At 38.0% G+C, this 25,758-nt stretch overlaps 1 protein-coding gene across 1 annotated transcript in view; it reads right to left on the bottom strand.

The window, feature by feature from the left end:
- LOC150080543 (sodium-dependent serotonin transporter-like) overlaps window positions 1–25,758 on the bottom strand; it is a 143,425-nt gene that overhangs the window by 2,266 nt on the left and 115,401 nt on the right. Inside the window, exons 9-12 of the mRNA XM_090380726.1 lie at window positions 24,277–24,408; window positions 14,484–14,583; window positions 9,474–9,574; window positions 7,121–7,288 (exon numbers count right to left, since the gene is read on the bottom strand). Coding sequence (XP_090236852.1) covers window positions 7,121–7,288; window positions 9,474–9,574; window positions 14,484–14,583; window positions 24,277–24,408 — 501 coding nt within the window. The remainder of the gene's footprint in view (window positions 1–7,120; window positions 7,289–9,473; window positions 9,575–14,483; window positions 14,584–24,276; window positions 24,409–25,758) is intronic.

Genomic DNA, 25,758 nt, shown 5'->3' on the forward strand with positions numbered 1-25,758 from the left:
TGTATTCAGAATAGTAATAGGTCGGTAGTTATTAGGCTTAGTTTTATCACCCTGTTTTTTATAAATCGGGATGATATAAGCCTCTTTGAACGATGAAGGGTAACAGCCATGAAGAAGACAGTAATTGAAGAGATTTGTAAGAACTGGAGCTAAAGACATCTGATTAACGATTATCTTCTGGCAGCTTCCCCTGAAATTTATAACTAGCTATGGCTCTGCCCTAGAGGCTTCTTAATAGAGAAAGTTTAATTATGGACTGAATTATGACCATCTCATTTGTAATGGACTATGCTGCATAGCTCGCAGTATAAAAAGCCGAACAGCTTTCTACGCTAGAATAGTGGCATTTTGCGTCTGGTCGTGCAGTCAAAGTGATAAAGTAGAAGTTATGGGACGTAGTAAAGATATCACGGAGTTTCAAACAGACGTGATGTGAGCTTAAACCATCTCCCGCCGACAAAACTGTAAAGGATCGCAGTAAGCGAAGGGCGCAATGCGTTGCACGGGCGCTACGGCAGGTCACCGTTCGACAGGTGACATCGCAATACTATATGGGGAATGCAAGAACAATATCCCAAATGATGATGCGTCGCACATTGAAACCCATGGGATTTCCACAGCCGACGATCCAAGGGGCACCCTCTCCTCACCGCTGATCATCGCCGATGGCGAATGCTGCGGTGTCAACAACACGTTAGTTAGATACTGCAGGACTGGAAATGAGTGCGCTGGTCAGATAAGTCCAAATATCTAGTGCAACACGCTGACGGACTCCTTCGTGTGTGGTGCAAGCAACACGAGTCCATGGTGCCCCCTATCCAGGCAGGTGGCGGTGGTTGCTTAATATGGACATTTTTTGTTGTCAAGAACTAGGACCCCTGGTGCGTATGGACCAACGTTTCGCTGGTGGATCTACCGGCAGAGCTCAAGAGACCATGTACATCCTGCCATGTTGATCTTTTTCTCGAACAGAAACGGGATCTTCCAAGACGACAATAAATGTGCTGTGTCATCGGGCCCGCACTGTGCACGAGTGGTTTGAGGAACACAGTGAAGATATCATTCGTCTTGGTTAGCCTCCAAATTCTCCTGACCTCAGTCCAATTGAACAAACACCTATGGGATGTTTTGGAACGGAAGTTGGGCGTATGGACACGCAACCGTTATCTATTCCGACACTGTGAAAAACCTTTCAGGCAGCATGGCTGCAGATCCCTACGGACGTCTTCAGACACCTAGTGGAGTCAATGCCTAGGCGAATAGCGGCTGTTATCCATGCGAACGGTGGCCCAACACGTTATTAGGTAGGTGGTCATAATTCAGTAATCACTCGATAAAAAAAAAATATATATATATATATATGCATATTATAATAAATATAAAGATGTATGAGTTACACGGAAAGCCTAAAGCCAAAAAGGAATAATAGCCGAAACATAAAATATATTTTAAAGGAACTGACCTGTAAAATAAATACAGGCTGGCCTCGATTAACGCGATTAATTTCTCCCGCGAGGGCATCGCGCAAAACGGAATCACGTTAATCGAATATAATAATCAATAGGAAAAATTATAATTGGTCCTTGACCTTCTGACCTTCATAAAGAATTTTAAAAATACCTTTTAAATAACTTTTTAATTGTATACAATGTAAAAGATAATGAAAATAATTATGTAATTAAATGTTTATTGCATAAAACAGCGGTTCCCAAACTGCGCCGTGGAATATTTTAAATTTTCGAGGGAAACACAGCGATACTCGACTGTCGGACACCGCGCGAACTACTAGCTCGAGGTAGTTCACAGTTTCAACATTTCTTATTGAATTGTTTGGACCTAACTACTAAACGGAACTGCTAGATATTTCTTTTGGTCTGGGTGCGCCTTGAAAAAATTACTGAGACACTAAGGGCGCCGTGAACCGAGAAAGTTTGGGAACCTCTGACATAAAATACACAATGAAGAAATTACTGTTGCGGAAATATTTGAACAGTGTTCACTTTCTCTTTTCATCAATCAATTTCCGATAGCAGACAACAATCTTCTCTGGGCTCTGGCGAAATAAATATCGCAGATAACCTCAAACTTTTTGTTTGAGGTTCTCTGCAATACGAAAGATGTCATCTAGTTCTTTTACAGTTATCTCCTTCGCGGCAACATTTTCATCTGGCTCATTTAAAAATTCGAATTTTTAAATGCAAGCGTGCATTGACTTTATTAGCAAGACACAAACAAGTAACACGTCTTCTTCAATCCATGATTGATTGATGGAACACACCGAGGCGGGGAGCAGGCAAATGTTTGTTTATTGCCCGTCCGACTCGCGGTAAGCTTAACGCGCGATTCAAATCTTTTTCAACTATCGCATAAAAAAAAAGATCGTGTAAAGTGAAAAGTGGTATAAGTTTTTCAAATAGCGTTAACTGAAAAACGCGTTAATCGAACTCGGGTTATGCGCCGCCTGGCTGTAAATTAATTAATTAAATTGATCTGTAAATAAAATAACGGTAGCTGGCATCAGATAATGGTGGATAAATTTAGCCATAGTACAAAAAAGGGAAATAGAACAAAAATACAATTAAATTCGATGTCAACGAAAATAAAAGTTGATACATGATCAGGTTTTTCATCAGGGGACTACACCTAACCATATATCAAATGACTGCGTTTCCATACTTGTCCAAAACTGTGTAAGGATAAAAATTTAAAAATAAAGTAAAAATAATCGAAAAAGAAAAGCAAAATAACTCCTTAATATATGTTTATCTATCCTCAATTTAAGTCTTAGCCTTCTGCTGCTTTGCGCGAAGCTAGTCTTAAAATACAACCACTTCTGCTTAATTTTTTTATTGCTTTAGATAGTAATGTTCGTTATACTTCCCGCCGCATTTCTTCATATTTCTTTCTGTCCATAATTTAGGGTAAAATGCATTATAGAGATCACTACTTATTTCTCTCTCACGTTGGTTTTATTGCTATAAATTACGTACGGTCCCTGTTTGTTAACGCTTTGGTTGCAGCTATCGGACTGACTACACGTATTTGTGTTTTCGTACTGTCATTTCCTACCTATTTGGTTTTATATTTCAGGTATAGATTTTAAGTTTTTGACTTATCGGCATTTATTTACTTTAATTCTTTTATATTAAATTTACGATAACTTTGGTATTAAATTTTACCGTAACTTTCATTTAAACACTGCGTAGGGACTACCTTGTCCATACTTTGTAGGAGTTATTTTGCTTTTCTTTTTCAATTATTTTTACTTTATTTTCAAATTTCTATTCTTACACAGTTTTGGACAAGTATGGAAACGCAGTCCTTTGATATATGGTTAGGTGTAGTCCCCTGATGAAAAACCTGATCATGTATCAACTTTTATTTTCGTTGACATCGGATTTAATTGTATTTTTGTTCTATTTCCCCTTTTTTTGAACTATGGCTAAGTTTATCCACCATTATCTGATGCCAGCTACCGTTATTTTATTTTACAGGTCAATTTAATTAATTTATTTTTTTATGTTTCGGCTATTATTCCTTTTTGGCTTTTTGTGTAACTCATACCTACAACTTTATATTTATTATAATATGGATATATATATACATCTGCATCCTTTGCTGCTGCTTTGCACGCTTTGGTGCATTTGACATATTCAATCTATTTTTATTTTCCCTTTATTTCCACTGTTTTTAACTTATTAGCAATATATACAGGATGAGACAGAATGACAATGACATATAGACAATAGCGAAACTACCATACCGCCAGGTCAGCAACAGCGGGTGTCTGAGGAGCAGAGCCCTACGGCTGATTTGGCATGGTAGTGGAAGATCACGTGGGATGCTCAGCAATCTGGCAGCGGGGACCAAGGATTTATAGTTGCGCCACTGTGTATAAACACTTTAAATAGCCGTGTTTTGTAGATAGAATGACTAATTTGATTAAAAAGTTGTTCATTTTAAAGATAAAATAGAAACTTCGGTTTGTAATAAGCGTAATGCTAGGAGCTGTCTTTCTGAAAAATTCGCTAAAAGAAGCAAAACTTCTAAATTTGCATACGCATTAAAACACTTCTTTATCGTCATCCTTTCTCAAACATCCCACTAGATATGTTTTCTACACAGGTGTATTTTAAAATTAAATATGTCAGCTTTATTTTCTTTTCCTCTTTCAAGATGATTATTGTAGTCGAAAAAGGGTAGAATTAATCTGATGATAATCGGAAGGGAAGAATTAATTTTCTTCCCAACATCCCAAATTAAATCATATTTCAACAAAATAGAACGGTCTAATAATGCACAACTGTAAACGATTTAACATGAACAATATACAATCTGTATATTTATTTTGATAGATGAATATAGGAACGGTTTAAAAAAAATGTTCTTTATGCTACATTTTCAATTAATGAACGTATTACCAATTTTCCCACTCCTAACTTATTATCTAAAAATGATTATTAAGAATTCCAAAATTGGCTGTAAGTTCAGATCAAACTGCTCTTTCATTAGGGTATTCACACAGGACTAAAACCAGGTTGGCTGTGTTTCTAAGTCTTTTTTTTAAAATAACATACAAATCGCTTTATAAACGAGGGGGAGAGATTAATGAAACATCAGAAACATAAAAGAATTATTATAAAAAAAGCCTGCTTCTGAGACAGTTTCTATCAAACCTCTAACGTTACTTAAATACTGCTGAGGCAATATTATTAAAAATTTGACCACTGATAAGGGTAAAGAAAGCTATTTTTACTGCTTTGGCTTCAAGTGCAGTTGCACCGATTTGAAGCTTCTTCCTAAACAGAATATTTATTATGGCCGAAATATCTAAACAATTTGATTGGTTATTTAGAATTTGTGCCGAAACAACTAAAGCCATAAGACGACAGTATACTGTGTCTAAATTGCGCATTTGTGTGGTCGGTTTGTATATTTTGATGGATCAAACCTTTGAAACTTCTCCCTTTTAACTAAGCCACAGTGCGAAAAAAGACCATAAAAGTTCCTCCCGTGAGACGGAATTGTTTCTTGAATGTGGTTGGCGATCAGAATTCAACGAAGCCTTAGGCATAATGAGTGAGGTGCAGCGACGCTGTCCACTGTACTTGTCGTGAGGGCGACAATTCGGTTACTAAATTTTGGAATTGTTTTCTCTTTATCTTACGTATATCTATCTGTAATTAATGATATCTGGTTAAAATAAGGCGAGTTCATTTCAAATGTAACACGGCTGCTTATAGGAAGGGTGTGTAGGGTATTAAAATATCCCCCCCCTCTCTCTCTCTCTCTCTCTCTCTCTCTCTCTCAAATACTACAATTATAAATTATGGCTAAAATGACTATTAAGCAATGCGGGACAAAACTAAAAAAAAAAAAAAAAGCTTGCCTCACAACCAATATATCTCTCCTTGTCAATACAGCCAAGTTGCCACTTACCACTCGTTTTGAGAAATCTGGGTTCGAATCCCGTTAGAGATTGGAGGAATTTTTAAAAGGCCTTTTTAATCGTGACTGTAGTTAGCCCAGGGAGTAGAGTTTTCCTGTGAGTTATGTCGAGTTTTTCAGCCCACAAAACATATAAGTTAGCTCGTGATTATACACATATGAACGGACGCACTATGACTGAAATAGTCGCTGAACCAAGAAAACTCCCAAACAATCAACAACTACAATAAATATTTATGTCCGTTACGGTAATTTCATACGTAAATGTATATTGATTTATGCGTGCACCCTCGTTTTTCGACCTGTAAACATAATATTTAATGATAAATTTACCTGTAAGCATAAAAATTTAATGATAAATTTCCCTCAGCTTAGTTCCAGTATAATTTTCATTTATAAGATTCTTTCATTTCTTTTAACAGCGAATTTCTCATATGAGTCGTTATTTAATGAAACCCTTAAGGTATAAATTTAAATGGTCTTAATCTTTTTATTCCTTTTATGGGCTTCTTATTGAGAATCGAGCAGTTGAACTGATCCGGAAAGAAGACTACAGAGTTCAAGGTCAGGAAAACGTTGAGAAACTCTGAAAAGCTTCTTCTTTGAGTGACGTTTCTTTCTAAGAATCGTTCAAATCTCATTTTGAAAACTGGTGCTAAATGCTTGGAAACGATGGTCCTAGTCATGCTTCCAAGCCAAGTTGATGTTCTCTTTGGGATGGTTCCTCAGAAGAATGTCGTTCTGTTCGTTGTTGCACCACGTGCCAGCACTACTTAGCATTATTACAGGACACACATTTGCTGTTGGTGATATTAATAGCGAAGTTCTTTGCTGTAGAGCTCCTGAGCATTCTTGCTCGTCATTACGCAAACTTATTCACATCGCATGTTCTCTCCTCGTCCTCATAACTGAGCGTTCATTGCCAGCCGTTCTCGGTCGCACTGTTCCACCTCTGTTTTGGAAGGATGCAGCCCTCGATATAGACGCTGTGAAAAAATAGTAAACATTGCTGTATCAGAAAATTCATTTGAGAATTGTAGCAGTTAAGTATTTCACAATAAAAGGCCAACAGTGAGATAATTTAAAAGAATTGAATAAACAAGAACTAAAGATGCTGACAGAGCGAAGAGCAGAAACAGCTTGAACTGTTGCACATCATCGAGTTAATGTGTTTAGTATTCCAGAATAACAGGGGGATCAATAAAAAAAAAGTAATAATATCTTTTTTATCTCAAGAATTATTATTCCAATTACGAAGTTTTCTATAATGAAGATGCATACATGTGACAAACAAAAATCGGGCTTTTCTCCACATGGTTCCTATCAACTGCAATGCGCCTTTGTCAACATCGAATCAGATGCTGTATACCAGTTTTTTAAAAGCCGTTTTTACAACATTTCATCAGTAACAAATCGTCGTCGTTATGGTTTCATGAATCTTAAAAGTGGGCACACGTAAACTCGTCCTTTAGCTGGTCAGAGTAGGAATGACTTGCATTTCATGATTTTAACTCTTGATATCATGCAACTAGAGAAAAGATTTTAATTTTTACCTACCTATTGTAAACCTTAGCAAGATACTAATCACAAGGTTATTGCATTAACTTCCGATTTACAAGCTGAGATTAAAAGCACATTTTGTGTATTTAACAATTTTTATTTATTAACTTACCTCCTGGAAAGATCCCGGAGTAACTATAATATAGTAAACCATAAATCCAGGAATACAGCAAAGTGAAGAGGCCGTTAAGAGCCAGCCGACAGAAATTGCCCATCTTGGATAAGTATAGCCTTCCCACTGAAGATCTTTGTACTGCACCATAGCGCACACAAAAATGCACTGTAAGTAAAAAATAAGTGGCGCTATTGCATTCGTTTAAATTCACCATCATTATTTTTCTAGTTGTAAAAAAATACAATTATTCCTACTTTAAATACTTATTTATAGAGAGTGTAATCTTTATTGACTCTCTTTGACTCTCTCTGTAATCAGAAGGGCATCCCTTGACTTTTGGGAGGACAGCGTACAATCCTCCCAAAAGTCAAGGGATGCCCTTCTGATTAGCGAAAATTCTGCGACACAAAATATACAAATAATTTGGCATTATAAAGGTGATCGGCGGTTAACTCGGAATTCATTTCAAACGTGTACGCCGAACAATAAACACACGGAAAGAGCCAACTTTTAGAAAGGGATGACAGTTGATGTGATGTGGGATAAAAAGTTTGTGCATGCTCAGGAGTTAAACATTCCCAAGTCAACAGTGACAACGTATTGAATAAATGGAGATCCGGGAGTTATACTGAGTCCAAGAAGCGACCAAGTAGGTATAAAATAATGAGTGACGAGCCGACACGCCTTGAGATGTCTGGTTATCTCATCCGAACTCAAAATATGAGTAGGGAAATGCGAGTGGCCATAGGAAGCCTGTAGATGTTTATATGTGTCGTATAAATACCTAAAGGAGTTATCAAAGTCCACAAGCCTTTCATAACAAAAACAAATTTATATCATCGATTAGTATGGTGCAAAGTACTCCGAACCATCAATGGAAATCAGTTCTGCGGAGCGACCAATCACGCTAAACACTCTTCCAGTTCATGGACGTGTTTGGGTATGGAAGTTGCTTGAACGATGCACGATTTGAACTACCTGAGTGGGCATGTTCATGTAGGGTCTATGTTGATGATGCAATACATTGACAATCAGTTATATGGAGTGTGATGCGCATGAGTAACGCATTCGTTCTGCAGTAACGCATATTTTATATATATATATATATATATTTTGATGATGTAGAATGTGTGGCATATCTGGGGTAGTATAATTGGTTAAGGTCGTCAGCAGTTCAGGCGAGAGCGTCTCCACTTGGAGAGAGAGCGTCGGTTACTGCTAACTTGCCACAGTGGGGAATCTATATTATAGTCGAGTATTACATATAATTTTTATTGTAAATCTCAGCGAAGGTATTTTAATACTGATACTGTTCATATTGTATTATATCAAGTGGCACATTATAATCGGACTTAAACAGTCAGTTATGTATTAAATAAGTGAAATGAAGCTCAATAATACAAGGATGAGACAAATGAGAGCGAGCCAAAACTTCTCATCCGTTATAGATTTATTTAGAATTTTGTGCATAGGCACCCAACAACAACCGACGAATTATGTACTACTGAAGCTTAATTCCCAAGTTGGCGCATCCTGTCAATTCACCTGAGACATTTTCAAAGCTCTGGTAAAGGGCACCCGCGTATACCACGGACTTATCCATGGATCAATGTACAGTATCCTTCACTGTGCCCAGTGGAATCCAAACGTCAACTCAAGAACAGAAACAGAAAGGTCAAGATTTGGCATTGACACATTCGCTTCATTAAGTCGTTGAAGACAACATTTATTTTTGTGACGAATCGCCAAATATGGCAAACACCATGTCATTACGAATCAAAACCTATGACGGAAGTAGTCGACGAGTCAAAATCTTCCGAAAAGACTCAATCAACCAATGGCTATAAAGGTCCACTTATTATGGAATTCGAGAAACACGAAAAAAATAAAATAAAAATAATAATAATAAATAAATAAATAAATAAATAAATAAAATACAATGGTTTATTGAGTGGTGTGCGTAGTGGCGGAATTCTTCGTCTACATGACAACGCCAAGCCTTATATAGCACTAATGTAATTGAAAATCTCAAAATAAGATGTGTTGGTACTACCAGTAGTAGCACAGATTTTTCGTATTTGACTTCCAAATATTTCTGGAAGTTTTTGGAAAACACTCTGAACCGTTCACTCGGATGATGAAAACTTTATCAGGTACCGCAGACACCAAGTTTTTCATAAACGTGATGGCGACACTGTAGTAAATTTAATGCCTCTGCGGATTATTTGTAAATAAATGCTATAATTTTTCTGCTGCACCTTTGGCCCACTTCTGTTTGATTTACTCAAACTATTACTATTTTTTACTATTTATTACTATTTTTTAAAATAAATGCTTTCAAATGACTCACAAATATAAAAACAGGGCTGATACAAGTCCAGCAAACTCTCCAGAATATTCCAGGTCGAAATCCAAGCATTTCTTTTACTTGTTCTGAAAATCGGTGGGCACCTGAAATAAAAAATTCTCATTTAGTGTGGCACAAAGCATTAATAAATAAAAATATAATGATAATAAACAAAACAACTGAAAACATGATCCAGAAGCGTTAAAAATTAATTTTAAAAGGAAACCGATTATATTTTTAAGAGTGATATATCATAAACAAATTACACTGAATAATACTTATTTATTATTATTATTATTTTGTTCGGATGCGAAATAATTCGCTTCCTAGCATCATTTAGCCTGATTAATACCAGTACTAATACCCGAAAGAATAAAACTCACAGCAGGATTCTCAGCCACTTAGACCACCAGTGGTCCAAAAATCATGATAATATAATGCTATTGTGAGATATTGGAGACTAAAATCCCGGAAGTATTGCATTACAATATGGCCTCGAAGTCGAGTTAAAATACTCAATATACCATCTAAATCTTATTGCAAAAAAACCAATTAAATTAAAAAAAAATTAACATGGAATTATCAACTGCAAAAAACAAAAATCATGGCTTTTTCAAGGAAAGGAACCCGTCGAAGTAAAATTTGTACTGGCAATACAATCTCGAACAAGTAAATTGCTTTGAATTCTTGGCTACAACCTGACTTACGAAAAAGAAACGCTATTAGTATCAAAATTTAACACTATAACAGAGTACTGTACTTAGAATAATAAATTAAAGTTTTTAATCCAACAAAAGTACAGAGATATACCAAAATAAAAAAAAAAAAACATACAAGACACTAGCAGTCGGATCAATACTCATGCAGAAGTGAAGCATGGACATCAAAAAACAAGATGAACGCCGAACCACTTCAGCTGAAACAAAATTTATGAGAAAAACTGAAAGATTTACGTTGTCAGACCACATAAAAATATAAGGACATACTAGGCAGACTAGAAATGACACCAATAACCAAATACATCCAACATACAGACAGAAATACAGTGGCGGACAAAAAAAACTGCATCACCTTAAAAAAAAAGTAACATTTGTAGTGAAACGCATAGGCCGCCGTAGCCTCGTGGTCAGGCGCGCGCGGGTGCCTGAGTACACGTGCCTTGAGTGACCGGGGTTCAAGCCCGTGACTACTGAATACGGTGCTGTTTCTTGTATTCATCTATAATGCGAACTCCTCTGACCGTTTGGTCGTCCCGGAGTATAAACAGTAAATTTATTTATTTATTATAAGATATTGTTTGATTACGGTCATTTTGTTTGTCGCAAAGCAAAGGTATTGCGTCAGACGACGCTTTTATTGCCGCAGACAGTAATTGCAAGGTATTGCATCAGACGTTTCTATAAATACAGCGTTGGAAGGATATACATGCTCATTAGTATCCTGTTTTGCGGAGGTGTAAGCATGGCTCCATATGTTCAGTTGACACCAAGAAAAAAAAAGAGTAGCTGTTGCTCTGTCCCAGGAAGGGCTTTCTATGCGTGCTATCGCTGATAAAATAGGCTGCCACCACTCAACAGTATCCCGGATGCCGAAATTAACGCGTGAAACCAGTGATGTGATGACAGTGATGTGAAGAGAAGACCTGGATCAGGCTATGCCTTCGTAATCGCCATGCTAGAGTTCCTCATCTAAAACTGGACTTTGAGATGGCCTCTGGTGTTGAAACAAGTGCACGAACTATCCAAAGACGACTTTTCGGAACGTGGTCTGCATGTATCGGCCCAAGAAGAAGCCTTTGTTGACCCAATAAATGAGGAAGAAGCGACTTGCTTGGGCTAAAACGCATGTTTCGTGGACAAAAGAGCAATGAGACACCGTCATCTTTTCTGACGAATCGAAATTCAACCTACATGTGGACATGTGTATATGTAAGGGCGGCACCGAGAACGTTTGTTCAACTCCGCCTCGTATCTCTGTGAAGAACAGTATCACTACAAATGGGCCAGATATGAGTGTGTGGCGTAGGTTTGTGTGTATTTGTGTGTGTTCTGTTGTTGTCGGGCCGCTTGGCTACCCAGAAGCATCAGTCACCTGAAGCATCAGGTGACTGATGCTTCTGGTGATGGACAGATGATTCTGGGTACTCGTCCACACCACGGGAAGGTGGGCCAGTCCCAGTAAAACATGTACCGTCTCGAAAGAGACTCTGACCTACCTGGTGTTGTCAGCAGATGGGCCAGGAACCTCTGGGGCCCATTTCAGAGGGAAGAGGGGAGAGAAAAAAAAAATAATAATTAAAATTTAAAAAAATAAAAAATAAAAATAACTAAATAAAAATAAAGCTAGTGGTGCTGGTAAAATTAAAGTAATATATCTATATATGAAAAATAAAAATAAATAAAATAAAATAAAAATTGATACGTATGGCGAACTAAAATAAATAAATAATAATTAAAAAATAATAATAAAAAAAATAAAAAATAAAAATAATAATAATAAAAATTAAATTTAAAATAAATTTTAAAAAGTAGAAAATAAAAAAAATTTAACTTAGCCTTCCCCATCACAAGTGTGAAATCTAGGCTGTAGAATTGTTTGTTTGGTTTTGGTTGGCATTGACATACAAGGTCTTTCGCCGGGTAAAAATACCAGATGCAAAGGCCTGCAGGGAAGAAAGATTGTCTGGAGTCTGGATTGATCCACATGGTTTGGGGAGAAGTTCGGAATGTCTCTCCGAAGTTGATCTCTGAAATCCTCGTACAAGCACAATCAAAAAGATGGTACCAGTTTTCCTTGGCTCCACAAAAGCATAGGTCGGTAGCGAGAAGCCCCACTTGGTATAGCTTTTCATTCAGGGAGCCGTGGCCGGTCACCAAGAAGGATATCTCAAGGCTGAGAGAGAACCAGGTTCTTGCAGTTGTCGTCATTGCAAACTTTACCTCGGGGAGGAATCTTTTGGTTACTGTGCCTTGTGGCGGTGTATTCCACCTGGTTGTCCAGATGTTGACCAGTTCATTATAACATCTTGTTTTTTCACGCTTATCATCTGCAGTGAGATTAAGCTAAATATCCAGAATACTGGTTGGTATTTTCTTTCTGATTCTGAAGCAGAGCCCACGGAAGATTGTAAACAAATCAAGCGGGAGAGTTCCCGCAATTACCTGAATAGCTGCCGTGGAGACAGTCCTGCATATACGGTGAGTGGCCAGGACCATTCCTCTTTGAATGGAGTTCAGTTTGTTTCTCATTTTTATATTCAACCTGCATGGCTCGGTTGGGAAGCGATACGTCAGAAGACAAAAATCGGAGGCATACCATCTTGACTTCTTAGCACTGACTGTAAAGTTCCCCGCCGGTCAAATGGTCTGGGGATGCATAACAAGCAAAGTGGTGGGGCGAATTAAGTTTATTAACTGAACGGTGAATGCAGAAACCTACACTGCTATCTAGGAACAGTGCCCGAAACCCGTTATTAGGGATCACTACACAGACCTCCAAAACTGCATTTTTCAACACGGCTTAGTACCTTGCCACACAACAAAATTGGTAAGTTTTATGCTATTTAGATTTAATGATAAGTTTCTCTTCTTCTCTCACAAGGCTTAAAACAGACTTACACCAATGTTTTCCCTCGTTTTTCTCCCTTAAGGTGCAGTCATACCTCAGAAATGCTGGCATTACAGTGTTGGACTGGCCCGGCAACAGTGCAGATTTGAACCCTATTTAAAACTGCTGGTATATAATGTCGTCTAAAATTGCTCAGAAGAAGCCAACAAGTAAGATTCAGCCGCAGGAGAGAGCATTGTAAGGGTGTATTATAACGAAATTGGGCAACCGTATATCCAGAAGCTGATTAACTCTATGCCAGATCGTTGCAAGTCTTTAATTGCAGCTCGAGGAGGAACAACAAAATATTGAGGACTTATTTTGCTGATTTACAGTACATAATACCATTACGTTAACTTGTCATTTCAGTTTATTGCACGCAAATGCAATAAAATGTATGTTTGGTTGTCATGATTGCCATTTGCATGATTTCTCATATTTCCATTAATTACACATTTTACCCTTTGGGAAGATATTTATGGCAATCAGGTGGAGTCTTTTTATTGGATTTCATTCACAGAGATATATATCCCACCTAACAAATGCATTTCTGCAACCCACAATGCAGCGCAAAACACATTATTTACAAAATTCACAAGTGATGCAGTTTTTTGTCCGCCACTGTAGCTACAACATGTGAAAAGAATGGATAAAACAAGGGATACGTCGTCGGATTATTCGATTCATCCCTAGAGAAAGAAGAATGCCAAGAAGGACAAACCAAGAGATGGCTGGAGACCGTAACAGGCTACTAGGCTTACTGCCTGATAATATGATGGTGCATATAATATAACATAATATAATATAATATTTTTTTTTCAAGTAGTTCAGTTTTGCCTACAGAGGGTGGTTTTATGCATATTCTTGTAGACTCTTTGTTGGGAGAGAGAGATGTTGCCTAGCTTTAAAATAAAATTGCTTAGCTTATAAAATTACTCTTGATAATTATAAATCTATTAATTATTAACAAGATTATAATTATCAGATGAAGAGCATATTTATCGAAACATTCAATGAAAGTATTGGTGTAGTATAATAAATTTATTAAAAAGATACGTGGCATAAGGTTTTTTCTTTAATTAGTTATGTCCAAATGAGAATGGATACTTACAAAATTATTCTAGATATGGAATATCATTACAACAGCGAAATGTTGAAGTTAGACTATTTTTGGTCTTTGGTTCTCACTGAATTCCGGATTCGGTTATTTATTTATTTTATTATTATTATTTTTTGACTTTGCTACGAAATTAGAATTACAGTAATGTTTATTTTTATTTTGTAATTTCTTTTAATCTAATGTTAAAAGCAAATATCTCGTACTTAAATCTTTATATAAACATTGCTAATATTCTAAGAATATATTTTGCTATTTTAATTTCAGATAACGTAAATAAATGTACGTACCATAAAACCAGCAAACAGCAGCTGCTTCTACAAAGACAATAAATAATAATGACATGGCTGTACCATAGGCGTCAAGGAGATTCACGACATAATTACCACCCTGAAAAGAAGTAAAACAAAATTGTATTATTTCAATACTAAATGTAATTTAGTATTGAAATTTATTAATCGAATTTAAAAATTGCTTACCTAATAGAAATTACAGTAAAGCAAAGTTCGCCATCCAAACTTTTTAAGGTGGTTAGAAACTGTTCAATGAAAACTGACTTATTATCATTTTAAATGACGTTCGTAGCTTCAAGATACGACAGCCATTCTACTTATGGAAGAACATTTACTAGTTAATCCCGTGCAGGCAGGTACTAATCTTTCATTTCGTACTAGTCCTCCAAAATGTCAAGTCATTTATACCATCTTCATACGCGATAATCCTAGAATTTGAAGTGTAGAGGTGAATTCACCTCTGCACTTCAAACTGGAGAAATTCACATCGCTATCTAGTAATCGGATTGGAAGAGTGCCCCCCCTCCAGCATTCTTTCAGACTTAAACAGATGGAAAATCTGACATGGCTATCATTCATTGTTAGTAATTGCAAATTTTTTAATGGAAGTCGGCGAATGAATTGAGAAACAAGAAGAAATTTGTTGATGTTGGCTTTGAATTTCTGCAGGTTATGATTTTCAAGAAATATATATATACAGAGGTTCTTTTAGAGAAGAGATACAGAAAGAAGAAATGACAAATAAAAGTTAGAATGTTGAGTTTGTAGGTGAATTATAAGTGGATACTAGCTCTGTAATACCAGACGTTTAGACTAGTTTATATGAAATTTAAAACCGATTTCAAAAGAACAGCGCCCATGGAAATGTCTGTAGAAAAGACAATCAGCTTGCATTCTCAGGAAAAATCCGTCAGGTCCTGGAAGACAAATTTCTTAGCTCTGGTAGTTACATATTCCAAATAAACGAACTACGTAAGCAGGCAAGTAAACAGCTTCTGCTAAAGCGAATAGGCTGAGATTTTACAAGGCTGGATTTGTCAGAGCACAGTATTTAAACAGAGTAGTATCAGTTTCCAGCCCCTCACTATTAAATATACAGTAATTGTCTTCCTAGATCATTCCGAATAATCATTCGTTAAGAAACAGGTCTAGGAATAATTATTTTTAATACTAATCCTTCAATCAGATCACAAGGCTGTCGAATGATCTGAATATAGAATTGTTTTGATAATCTCAACAATTTTAATAAAAAAAAAAAAGTTGTGACTTCTTTCTGGGAACCGTTTAGCTTTCTGGTTTTTATTATTTTTATTTGCACTAAAATTTCGTCTGTTTTTAAATATTAAGTTTAATATTATTAAGACTAGATATTTAATTTTTTTAAGTAAAAATATAAAAATTATATCTTCTTTTAGTTAAAGAAATTATATTATAAATATTATTACTGTGATTTTATTGTTATTTTTATAATCGTTTTCACTTCTTTTTTCGTCGTTTTTAATGTTTTATTATGTACTGTTAAGTTAGTAATTTACGTCAATGTTGGCTAATTTATCTTTCTTATGCATTATAATGGAAGAAATTTTTTTTGTAAATATTAAAATTAATAACCAGACTTGGAACTGTAATTTAATAAGGGAGAATTTATTAAAATTAAATTAAATTAAAATTTAAAAGTAGGAAAATGAATTTCCCTGAAAAAGGGAGTGAGGTAAGAGCTTCTCAGAAGAGAAATAATGCTGGTAGGCACGAGCAAGGGATTTTTTTTTTTTTTTTATAGATGCAGAGGAAGCAATATTTATAATAGGCTTAAGCCAAGAGAGGTCTTCGAGTCAATCAAGTTGGGCGTTGAAAAGTAAGAATAGGTGCACAGCTTTCTTTTACAGGAAATACTGCAGAATTGGGGTTTTTGGACAGAGACAGGATTGACTTTAACTAAATTCCCCTTCTCCTATTTGAAAACTATCTTCAGATTACTATTTAATGAACAACTGGAAAATATTCCAGTACCTTGGATTGTCAGCGATTGTTTTCAAGTTTGCCACAGTTTGGCAGTGGGGGTGCAATACAGTGTCTCGAAAACTGTGGATAGGATAACTGGACAACAGAAAACCCTCACTGATATATAAGGGGAAAAAATGGGTGAAAGAACAGAATTTCGAAGTATTCCAGCATTGGTTGAGAAGTGCGAAGGAACATAGTATAAAGGCAAGACCTGAATCATTTATGAAAACATATATCTAAAGCATTGGAAACTGTAGGTATAAATTTCTTAGTTGTAGAGCTTTCGCAGAAGGAGATAATCGGAGTTGGTATTGGCTCAAAAAGTAGTTCCAGCAGCGGATTTCTTCAAGGTTAGGGTCTGCATTGATATCTACATTAAAATCATGAAGGGTGAGTGGGATCCTTCGACGGATAAAATAGGTGAACCCTCTGTAGATAAGTAATAGGTCCAAAGGCATCGCAACAGCAAAAATTTGTAGGGCAGGAATGAGAATTGTAAGAAGAAAAAGTCGTTGAATGGACTGCAGCTGAGTTTTTACTGTTTTCGGCAGCTCCCTTAAACCATAAGCTAACAGTGTAGATAATGATGGGAGGAAAATCCCCTATCGTCATAGGTGACGATAGGGGATTTTCGGCAACCTTGTTGGCAAAACTCGGCAACCAAATCCTTGTTGATCCTGACCAATGGATGGACCACATTACCAGATTTCAACAGTCGAGTGTTCTGGCTCCAAAACTTGATATGCCAGATCACATGTCTTATCTGGATATCCTTCACAGCTATAATTTCACTTCACCTCAACTTATAAAAGCTATCAGCTCATTGGCTCCCACTGCTGTTGCAGGAGCTGATAATGTTCCCCAATTCATAGTTAAGTGCCTTAGCCCTTTTATTATTCAATCACTGTTGTCTATCTACAATGACATCCTGAAGACCCATTCTTTTCCGGTTGAGTGGAACAGCTACACTGTCACGCCTATACCCAAGATCCGTAACCCATCGCTAAGTAAACATTACCGCACAATCTCTAAAGCCTCAACACTTCTGAAGTTATTGGAAAAAATTCTGCTACCAGTCCTCACCAAACAAATACTCGCAGATAAGACTCTCCAGATTCACTACGCTCTCTCACAGCGATCAACAACTACAAACCTCCTCGCAACCACAATTGCCATACTATTAGCGTTCGAGAGTAATTGCGACCTTGCCATAAGTTACATAGATATTGTGGCTGTTTGATGTTGTGAATGTCTCTTCTCTCTTGTGGCTTTTAAAATCATACTATAACATCAATGGAGACATGCTGTGCCTTCTATCTGCTCTCCTTAGCAAGAGGTTGCTGCGACTTGACCCTGGAGGAAGATGCTATTGGAGGGCAGTTACCGCTGGAGTACCATAGGGGGGGGGGATATCCTCTCTGGATTGTTGTTCACAGCAATTATTGCCCCACTGCGGAATAACCAAAAAATCATCTCCTACGCAGATGACCTTAAGATTCTTATCCTTGGGATAAGAATCTTAAGGTCATCGGGCCCAGTCCCAACCTCATCACGACCACTAACCACATTAATAATAGTCTTTTGGAAATCGCATCGTTTCTACAGCACTTTGGCCTGACGATCAATCCCGGGAAGACCAAGATAATGCTGTTCTCTCTCTGAAGACCAACCCTTCTGTGATTGCTCCCACTTTTGGAAACGCCTAAATTCCTGTTCTTACTTCACATTCTGACTTAGGTGTAATTTTCGACCCTAAACTCCGTTTCAATACGCAGCGGGATAAACTCGCCTCACGGGCTTCGAGTCTTCGTTGGACAGCAAAACAAAATATGTTGCACATTAAAGATCCCAAAATAATCAGAAAATACATTCAGAACGATTATCTACCCACCATTACTGTATATATCGGAAGTCTGGGCCTCAGCCACCCAAACGACTAAAAATCCTCTCATTGCATTTGAATATTGGCTACTCAAATGGGCCAATTGGAAATCCAATCTGCCGCTACAAGCTAGAACTACAGCATTAGCAAATGCAATGGGGGTTCCCCGTCTCTCCGAGCTTATTGATTCCCGGAGGTTGGTCATCGCAGTGAAAATGGTTGCGGGACTTATCTCCGAGCCATCCATTTGGGATACATGCTGCTGGAGAATCCCGATCTCTGCCCTGCGGACCACTCCAAGTCTGGCCGCCAGGAATTCGAGACTGTTCCTGACAGATCGATTCCTCCCTTTTCAAATGTTTTCCAAGGTCTACAAACTTGATGCTGATCTCAACAAATTCGCATGTGAATCTGGGGAGTCTTTGTATCATTGTTAACCCCTGGCCGCGTGCCGTGACGGGTAGATTGCAACATTAAGTTCTATGTAACCACCTTTTCTTTTTCTTTTCTTAAGTTGCAATAAAGATTTTTTTTCTCTCTCTCTTTCTCTAAAAACAGACGTGGGCATAGTGTTAGGGTCGGGCGCCACCTGTGGTTTCCCACATCTGCGCCATATGACACTGTGAAGAAATACAGAACACTGTAAATACAAGAAAAAGTGTAGTGTGTTGAATGTGTAGTATTGTGTTGGGTTCTGTTGTGTGTGTCCTAGCATTTGGCCACAGGACCCCTGATGGGACCCCACGTTTCCCGCACACACACACCACTAGGAGGTAGCCAGATTGCCCATTATTTCTCTGGCAGGTCTCGTCAGGTTCGCCTGAGCTTCCTGAACGGAGACCAATTTAAAAAATAAATATATAATGAAATAAATAAAAATAAAAATAAATTAAATTAAAAATAAAAAATAAAAATAAAATAAAAAACAATAAAAAAGTAAAAATAATAATAAAAAAATAAAAAATAAGGTAGAGTGCGGCAGTACAGGGTGTACGGAAGAAGATGGGGGATGAAAGTAAGAGTAAGGGTGAAAGCATCCCCTAAATTGACAGTGGAGCATATGCCCCACCAGCAGAAAAGGGGGGAGTGGATAACTCCAGAAAGGTAGAAAAGCCACAGCGAGAATGCTGAGTGTGACTTATATTTTGTGGTAGAATGGTCAAGACCACTGGAGCCTACCCAACCATGTGGGTGAGTTAGCAGGCAATCCTACCCTGGATGTTCCAGGGTTAGCAAGTCGATGCTGGTAAAATGGTCAAGTAGAGATTTTTTTATTTCCGATTTGAGCAAGTCCGTCACTGGTTTGTATCCCTAGCTTGAGTTGGTTACAGAGTCCTGCGCCTAGCAAAGAGGTTCTATGCGTACTCCGTTAGTAATTTGTAGTGTTGTTCGTCAGTAATGAACATGTGCTGCTCCTGTCCTTGAGGTATGTGTTAGTGTCTGGTGTACAGTGTTCCTCAAAGATCGTCATAAATTGGGCAGTTATAAAGAAGATGGTCCCAATCTTCAATTTCTCCACATGTACAGCAGGGGTTATTGATGATTCCCAAGGTAGTCAACTTATGATTTATAGAGCCATATATAGAGCCAGTTATAATACAGGGTGTTTCAGTTAAACGTTTCAGAACTTCTAAGAGGGGTAGGGTACATCCTGACAACTCGAAATAATATAGCAATGTGGGGCGGAAATGCTTTCCTGAAGCGGTGTTGTACACAGAAGCACCATAAAGAAAAGAGACCGTAAGTGAGAAATCGTTTTAATAATACATGAAAAGAAGCAAAAGGTACATGGATTAAAGTAAGTGTTCGAAGTTTCTTCCACGGGCTACAATGCACGCCTCACATCTCCGACGCATGGACATCCGAACATTCTGGAATACTCCAGGCGAATTTCGAATTTCTTGAACAAGAAAGCCAAGTTAGTAGGATGGATGATTACACGAACGCATAGTTAGCCGATATGCATTTGGCGTACGGGGCTGCAAATTGTAGTGGGCCAGCCGCACAGCGTTTGTACGCGGAACGATATCCGACGAGGCGTATTCCCAGTCATAATTTCTTTGCAAGACTGCACCAGAGGTTAGCTGAGAGAGGTTCATTTGAAAGAGCTGACAGGGACAGGGTAAGAACAGCACGGACTCCAGCCGTCGAACAGAATGTGCTGCAGCATGTACAGGGGAATCCAAGAACGAGTACACGAAGTCTAGCAAACGCAGACGGGGTTTCCCATTGCAGCGTCTGGAGGATTCTCCGAGAACAAGACATGCATCCGTTTCACGTGCAGCGTGTCCAGACACAGAACCGGAGGATTATGCACCTCGTATTGCTTTCGCACAGTGGTACCTTGGAAAATGTGCTACAAATCCCCTTTTTCCTGCTGAAGTGTTGTTTTCCGATGAGGCATCCTTCACAAGGGAAGGAATTTTCAACACGCATAACGACCATATCTGGGCGGTCGAGAACCCGCATGCAATACGACGTCGTGCAGCACAGATTCGATTTTCGGTCAATGTATGGGCCGGTATTATGGGAGATCACCTCATCGGACCTTACCTGTTACCGTGTCGTCTAACCGGACCTATCTACTTGATCTTTCTGCAGCAAGTATTGCCACAACTTTTGAGAGATGAACAGATTTCTGCATCGACGCAACAGACAATGTGGTTCCAACACGATGGAGCCCCTGCCCATTATAGCGGAGATGTTCGTAACTACCTGGATGTCACATTTGGTCAACAGTGGATCGGACGTGGTGGTCCCGTGCGTTGGCCTGCTCGGTCACCCGACCTATCATGTCTTGATTTTTATTTCTGGGGTCATATGAAATCGTTAGTTTATGACACCCCTGTTGACAATGCTGAGGAGCTGGTTGCAAGAATCGCAGCAGCTGCCGAAGAAATTCGAAATTCGCCTGGAGTATTCCAGAATGTTCGGATGTCCATGCGTCGGAGATGTGAGGCGTGCATTGTAGCCCGTGGAAGAAACTTCGAACACTTACTTTAATCCATGTACCTTTTGCTTCTTTTCATGTATTATTAAAACGATTTCTCACTTACGGTCTCTTTTCTGTATGGTGCTTCTGTGTACAACACCGCTTCAGGAAAGCATTTCCGACCCCACATTGCTATATGATTTCGAGTTGTCAGGATGTACCCTACTCCTCTTAGAAGTTCTGAAACGTTTAACTGAAACACCCTGTATATGTACAGTAGAGGCCAGGAGAGAACCAAAGCGGCGACTTTGGATAAACAAGTTTGACATCCGGGATGAATTTCTTAGTTATTAGGCCCTTGTCTGTCTCTTCCTATTTTGTCTGCCAGATTTTTAGTAGCATGGCAGCTAGTTTCTTCTTTTCTTGCTTACAGTCAGTGCGGGTTTCGATGGTATGTCCAAAGATGGTAGCTGGCATTCCCCGACAAGCAGTAGTGCAATCCTCGACGGATAACCTCCAAGTCAAGGGGGAGGACACCTGCAAGAACCTGCAGGGCAGGAGAGCTTACTGTGCAGCAGGCCTTGGTAATGGCGAGCAAGATACTACGCTGAATTTTTTCTAGTTTGCGTTTATTGCGAACAATTATTGCTCTATGGTACCAAATCCTAGATCCACATGTAATAACAGGGAGGACTATAGCTTTATACAGGAGTTTGAGTGTTCTCCGGTTCAGACCCCCAGTCATTTTTTTATGGAACGATACCGGTTTCCTGGACAATAAGAGCGAAAACATCCACCAATCACCGTGTAAATTGATTACTATGATGAAATTTGTCGCTAACTGGGTGGAAGGGGGAACTCCCATTGTGAGTTCGATATTACCAAAACAGGACAGGAACATCAGGATTGGTACGGTTTAAAATCCTGCGATCTTGAGACAGCTTATTTTCTAGCAAAGATTAATGTTCCTGGAAGAATAAAGATTGAGAGTTATATCAAAACGAACATATACACATGGAAGATGAAGGAAGTAAAATAACTTTTTATAATCCACAAAAGAGTTCGAAATTCTCTTTGAAGTTAATAGTACTGCAGTAGAAAACATAAGTTTGTAAAAGACTGTTGTTCTTCCTCACAAGATAAGCTCGCAATATCTAAATTAGGCATGTGAATAAAACTTCATGCGACGTGTAGATAAAAGTAGGAAGAAATAAAAGTACAGGAAGTCCTGGCTGTTTGCTGTTCCATTGTTTGTTGTTTCGTTAATTCGTAACCATTCGTCTAACACGTGCACACCACGATCCGTGACAGCTCACGTCGAATCATATTATTATTAAATCAGTTTTCTTTGTGTATTTATTGGGAATTTCTCAAAAATTCTTATAAATTTCATTGGAATCTTAATATTACTCAAAATTATTCAAGAATAATTTTAAAAAGCTAAAACGTCGAGGATTGCAGAGTAACGTATCAACTGTGTGGTACCACAGTGACAGTGGTAGAGAATGAAAAGGACCTGGGGGTAATTGTGCAGGCAGATATGAAGTTTTCTGAGCAGTGCAGACGGTCTGCAAGAGTAGCTCATGGTGTCTTGTCAATGATATACAGGAATTTTTCTAGAAGGGATAAGGAGGTGATTATCCCCTCATATAAGGCAATGGTCAGGCCACACCTTGAGTACTGTATACAGATCTGGAGGCCTAATTTCAAGAAGGATGTAGAGCTGTTGGAACGCGTACAGAGATGGGCTACAAGATTAGTGAATGGAACAAAGGGTTGCTCTTACGAAGAAAGGCTTAAGTTTTGCAAATTACAGTGTCTGGTGACTAGGCACCAGCGAGGTGATCTGATAGAGGTGTATAAAGCCTTGAATGGTTTGAGCATGCTCAGTGCTGATGGGATTCTTCCTCTTGCTCTGAGAGTGCATAAATTCAAATTGAGAAAGGACAGTTGTAGGATAGATGTGCGGAAGTTTGCCTTTAGCCAGCGGGTGGTTGATTGCTGGAACAAACTTCCATCTATCGTTGTAGAAGATAGCTTAAATAGATTCGAGGCAGAACTTGACAAACATTTGGAGCGAGGGGATGGGTGAAATAAGGGGTTTTTTTTTTTTTTTTTTTTTGGCTGACGCTATATAAGCTTGCTTTCTTGCATCATGTGCCTTTGCTAATGCTAACATATTTAGATGTTTTAATATACTTCTTACTATTATTAATGCAATTAATATACACTTTGTAATGAAGATTTAATGAAGATTAATTATGACATTTACTAAAAACAGCTACTAATAACGTTGCCTTAAAAAAAAAAAAAAAGGCTAAACTCGTGACGCAGTGGGAGTCAAAAGTTGAACACTATTTGCAAGTTTTGAAGCCAGTGGGCGTCTCACGAGATTTGTCCATACCGACAACTTCGGTACGGAAAACTGGATGGGTTGAGGATATGAATCAATAATTATATAGCCCATTAGTATAAGGATAATTAAGTAATGGACGAGGCACCAGGTTTTGAAAATCATTTGCCGAAAGTGCGAATGACAAAGCTTTCAATGTTAGTTATAGATGGTTTGATCGCTTTAAATGTGATCAAAACATCTATTACTAAACTTTCTGTTACAAAGAATTTTTATAAATAAAGGGAAAAAAAGCAAATAAAACAATCAAAAATCAGTTCCTTCTTTAAGAAAAATGAGAGGCCACAGTATCTGAGTCTTTTCAGAAATCAATTTGTGACTTTTTTGTTTATTTATTGCTTACGTTACACTGATAAATTTGAGTATATACTAAAGAAAAAAAATAGTTGGCGATCGAGAAAACGAATTATGTGGAAAAGAGGGCAAGACGTACACGGAGTGAGGAGGCAATTGAGCCGACAATTGTTTTTCTATTTCGTAATATTTTTATACTTATTAAACGTGATCTTAAAGACCGTCTGTGTTTATATCTTTCGTCCAGTTAGACGAACAAACTTACATAAGTAGTAGTAGGCAAGGAACAGAGGTAGATGAAGATAATGAGGCAACCAACAAATATTTCTCTGTGTCGTCGAAGCACTGTCGGGAACTGGTCACACAGTCCGGTGATCATTGCTTCTAGTCCTCCAAACTGAAAAAAAAAAAAAAAAAAAAAAAAATATATATATATATATATATATATATATTAGTTTACTAACTGTTTAGCAATATTAATTACTTAAAGTATAACACAGGTAATTAAAATGCAATTTAAACTTTGTATACCTTATAACGTCATGTATTTTGAATTTAGCAGAATACCAAGTACTGAATGAAATCGGTGCTTGGAAGTTCTTAGTGGTTTAAGTAATTATGACTTGGTATACAACAAAATAGCGACTATTCATGTAGCAGAAAAAGCATAGTGAATTTTCGATTTGGACAATCAAGGTCATTGCAAGTTTAACAAGTATTTAACAAGCAAGTTTTAGCAAACAAGCAATTTAGCAAGTTTAACACGTATTTAACAATGGGCATTGCTCTTCGTGGGCTAATGTTATTACTAGTGTACCCCAGGGTTAGTTGTTAAGCCCATTGTTGTTTTGTATATTTATCAATGATATTGATGAAGGTATATCAAGCTTAATGTAAAAGTTTGCAGATGGTACAAAGGTTGGCAGGGTTGTTAATAATAGTAATGACAGTATGCTGATGCAACATGATCTGGAAAAGTTGAGCAGATGGGCTGAGAAGTGGCAACTGAAGTTTAGCATAACCCCAGAAAAAAACCCCATTCTCAACTCAGGGTAGTTGAGAATGAAAGAGACCTCGGGGTAATTGTGCAGTCAGATATGAAGTTTTCTGAGAAGTGCAGGCAGACTGCCAGAGAAGGTCATGGAGTCTTTTCAATGATATACAGGAATTTTGCGAGCAGGGATAAGGAGGTGATTATCCCCTTGTATAAGGCAATGATCAGGTCACACCTTGAAGTACTGCGTACAGGTCTGGAGGCCTCATTTTAGGAAGGATGTAGAGTTGCTTGAACGAGTACAGAGAAGGACAACAAGACTGGTGAGGGGAACAAAGGGTTGTTCTTACGAAGAAAGGCTTAAGTTCTGCAAATTGCAGCGTTCGGAAACTAGGCACCTGCGAGATGATCTGATTTAGGTATATAAGGCCTTGAATGGTTTGAGCAGGCTCAATCCTGATGGGATTCTTTCTCTTGCTCAGATTACAAACCCGAGGGGGCATAAACTGAAATTGAGGAAAGACATTTGTCGAACAGATTTTCGGAAATCTGCCTTTACCTAGCGGGTAGGTGATTGCTGGAACAAACTTCCATCTGTCGTTGTGGAAGTGATAACTTAAATAAATTCAAGGAGGAACTGGACAAACGTTTAGAGGGAATGGATGTGTGAAATGTTTTTTTTTTTTTTTTTTGGTAATGCTGCTATATATGGATACCAAATACGGAGGATGCGGAAAGGTCAGGTAATGACCA

The sequence above is a fragment of the Mastigoproctus giganteus genome, chromosome 9 (assembly GCF_048544385.1).
Source record: "Mastigoproctus giganteus isolate SK-2022 chromosome 9, ASM4854438v1, whole genome shotgun sequence".
Taxonomy (NCBI): Eukaryota; Metazoa; Arthropoda; class Arachnida; order Uropygi; family Thelyphonidae; genus Mastigoproctus; species Mastigoproctus giganteus.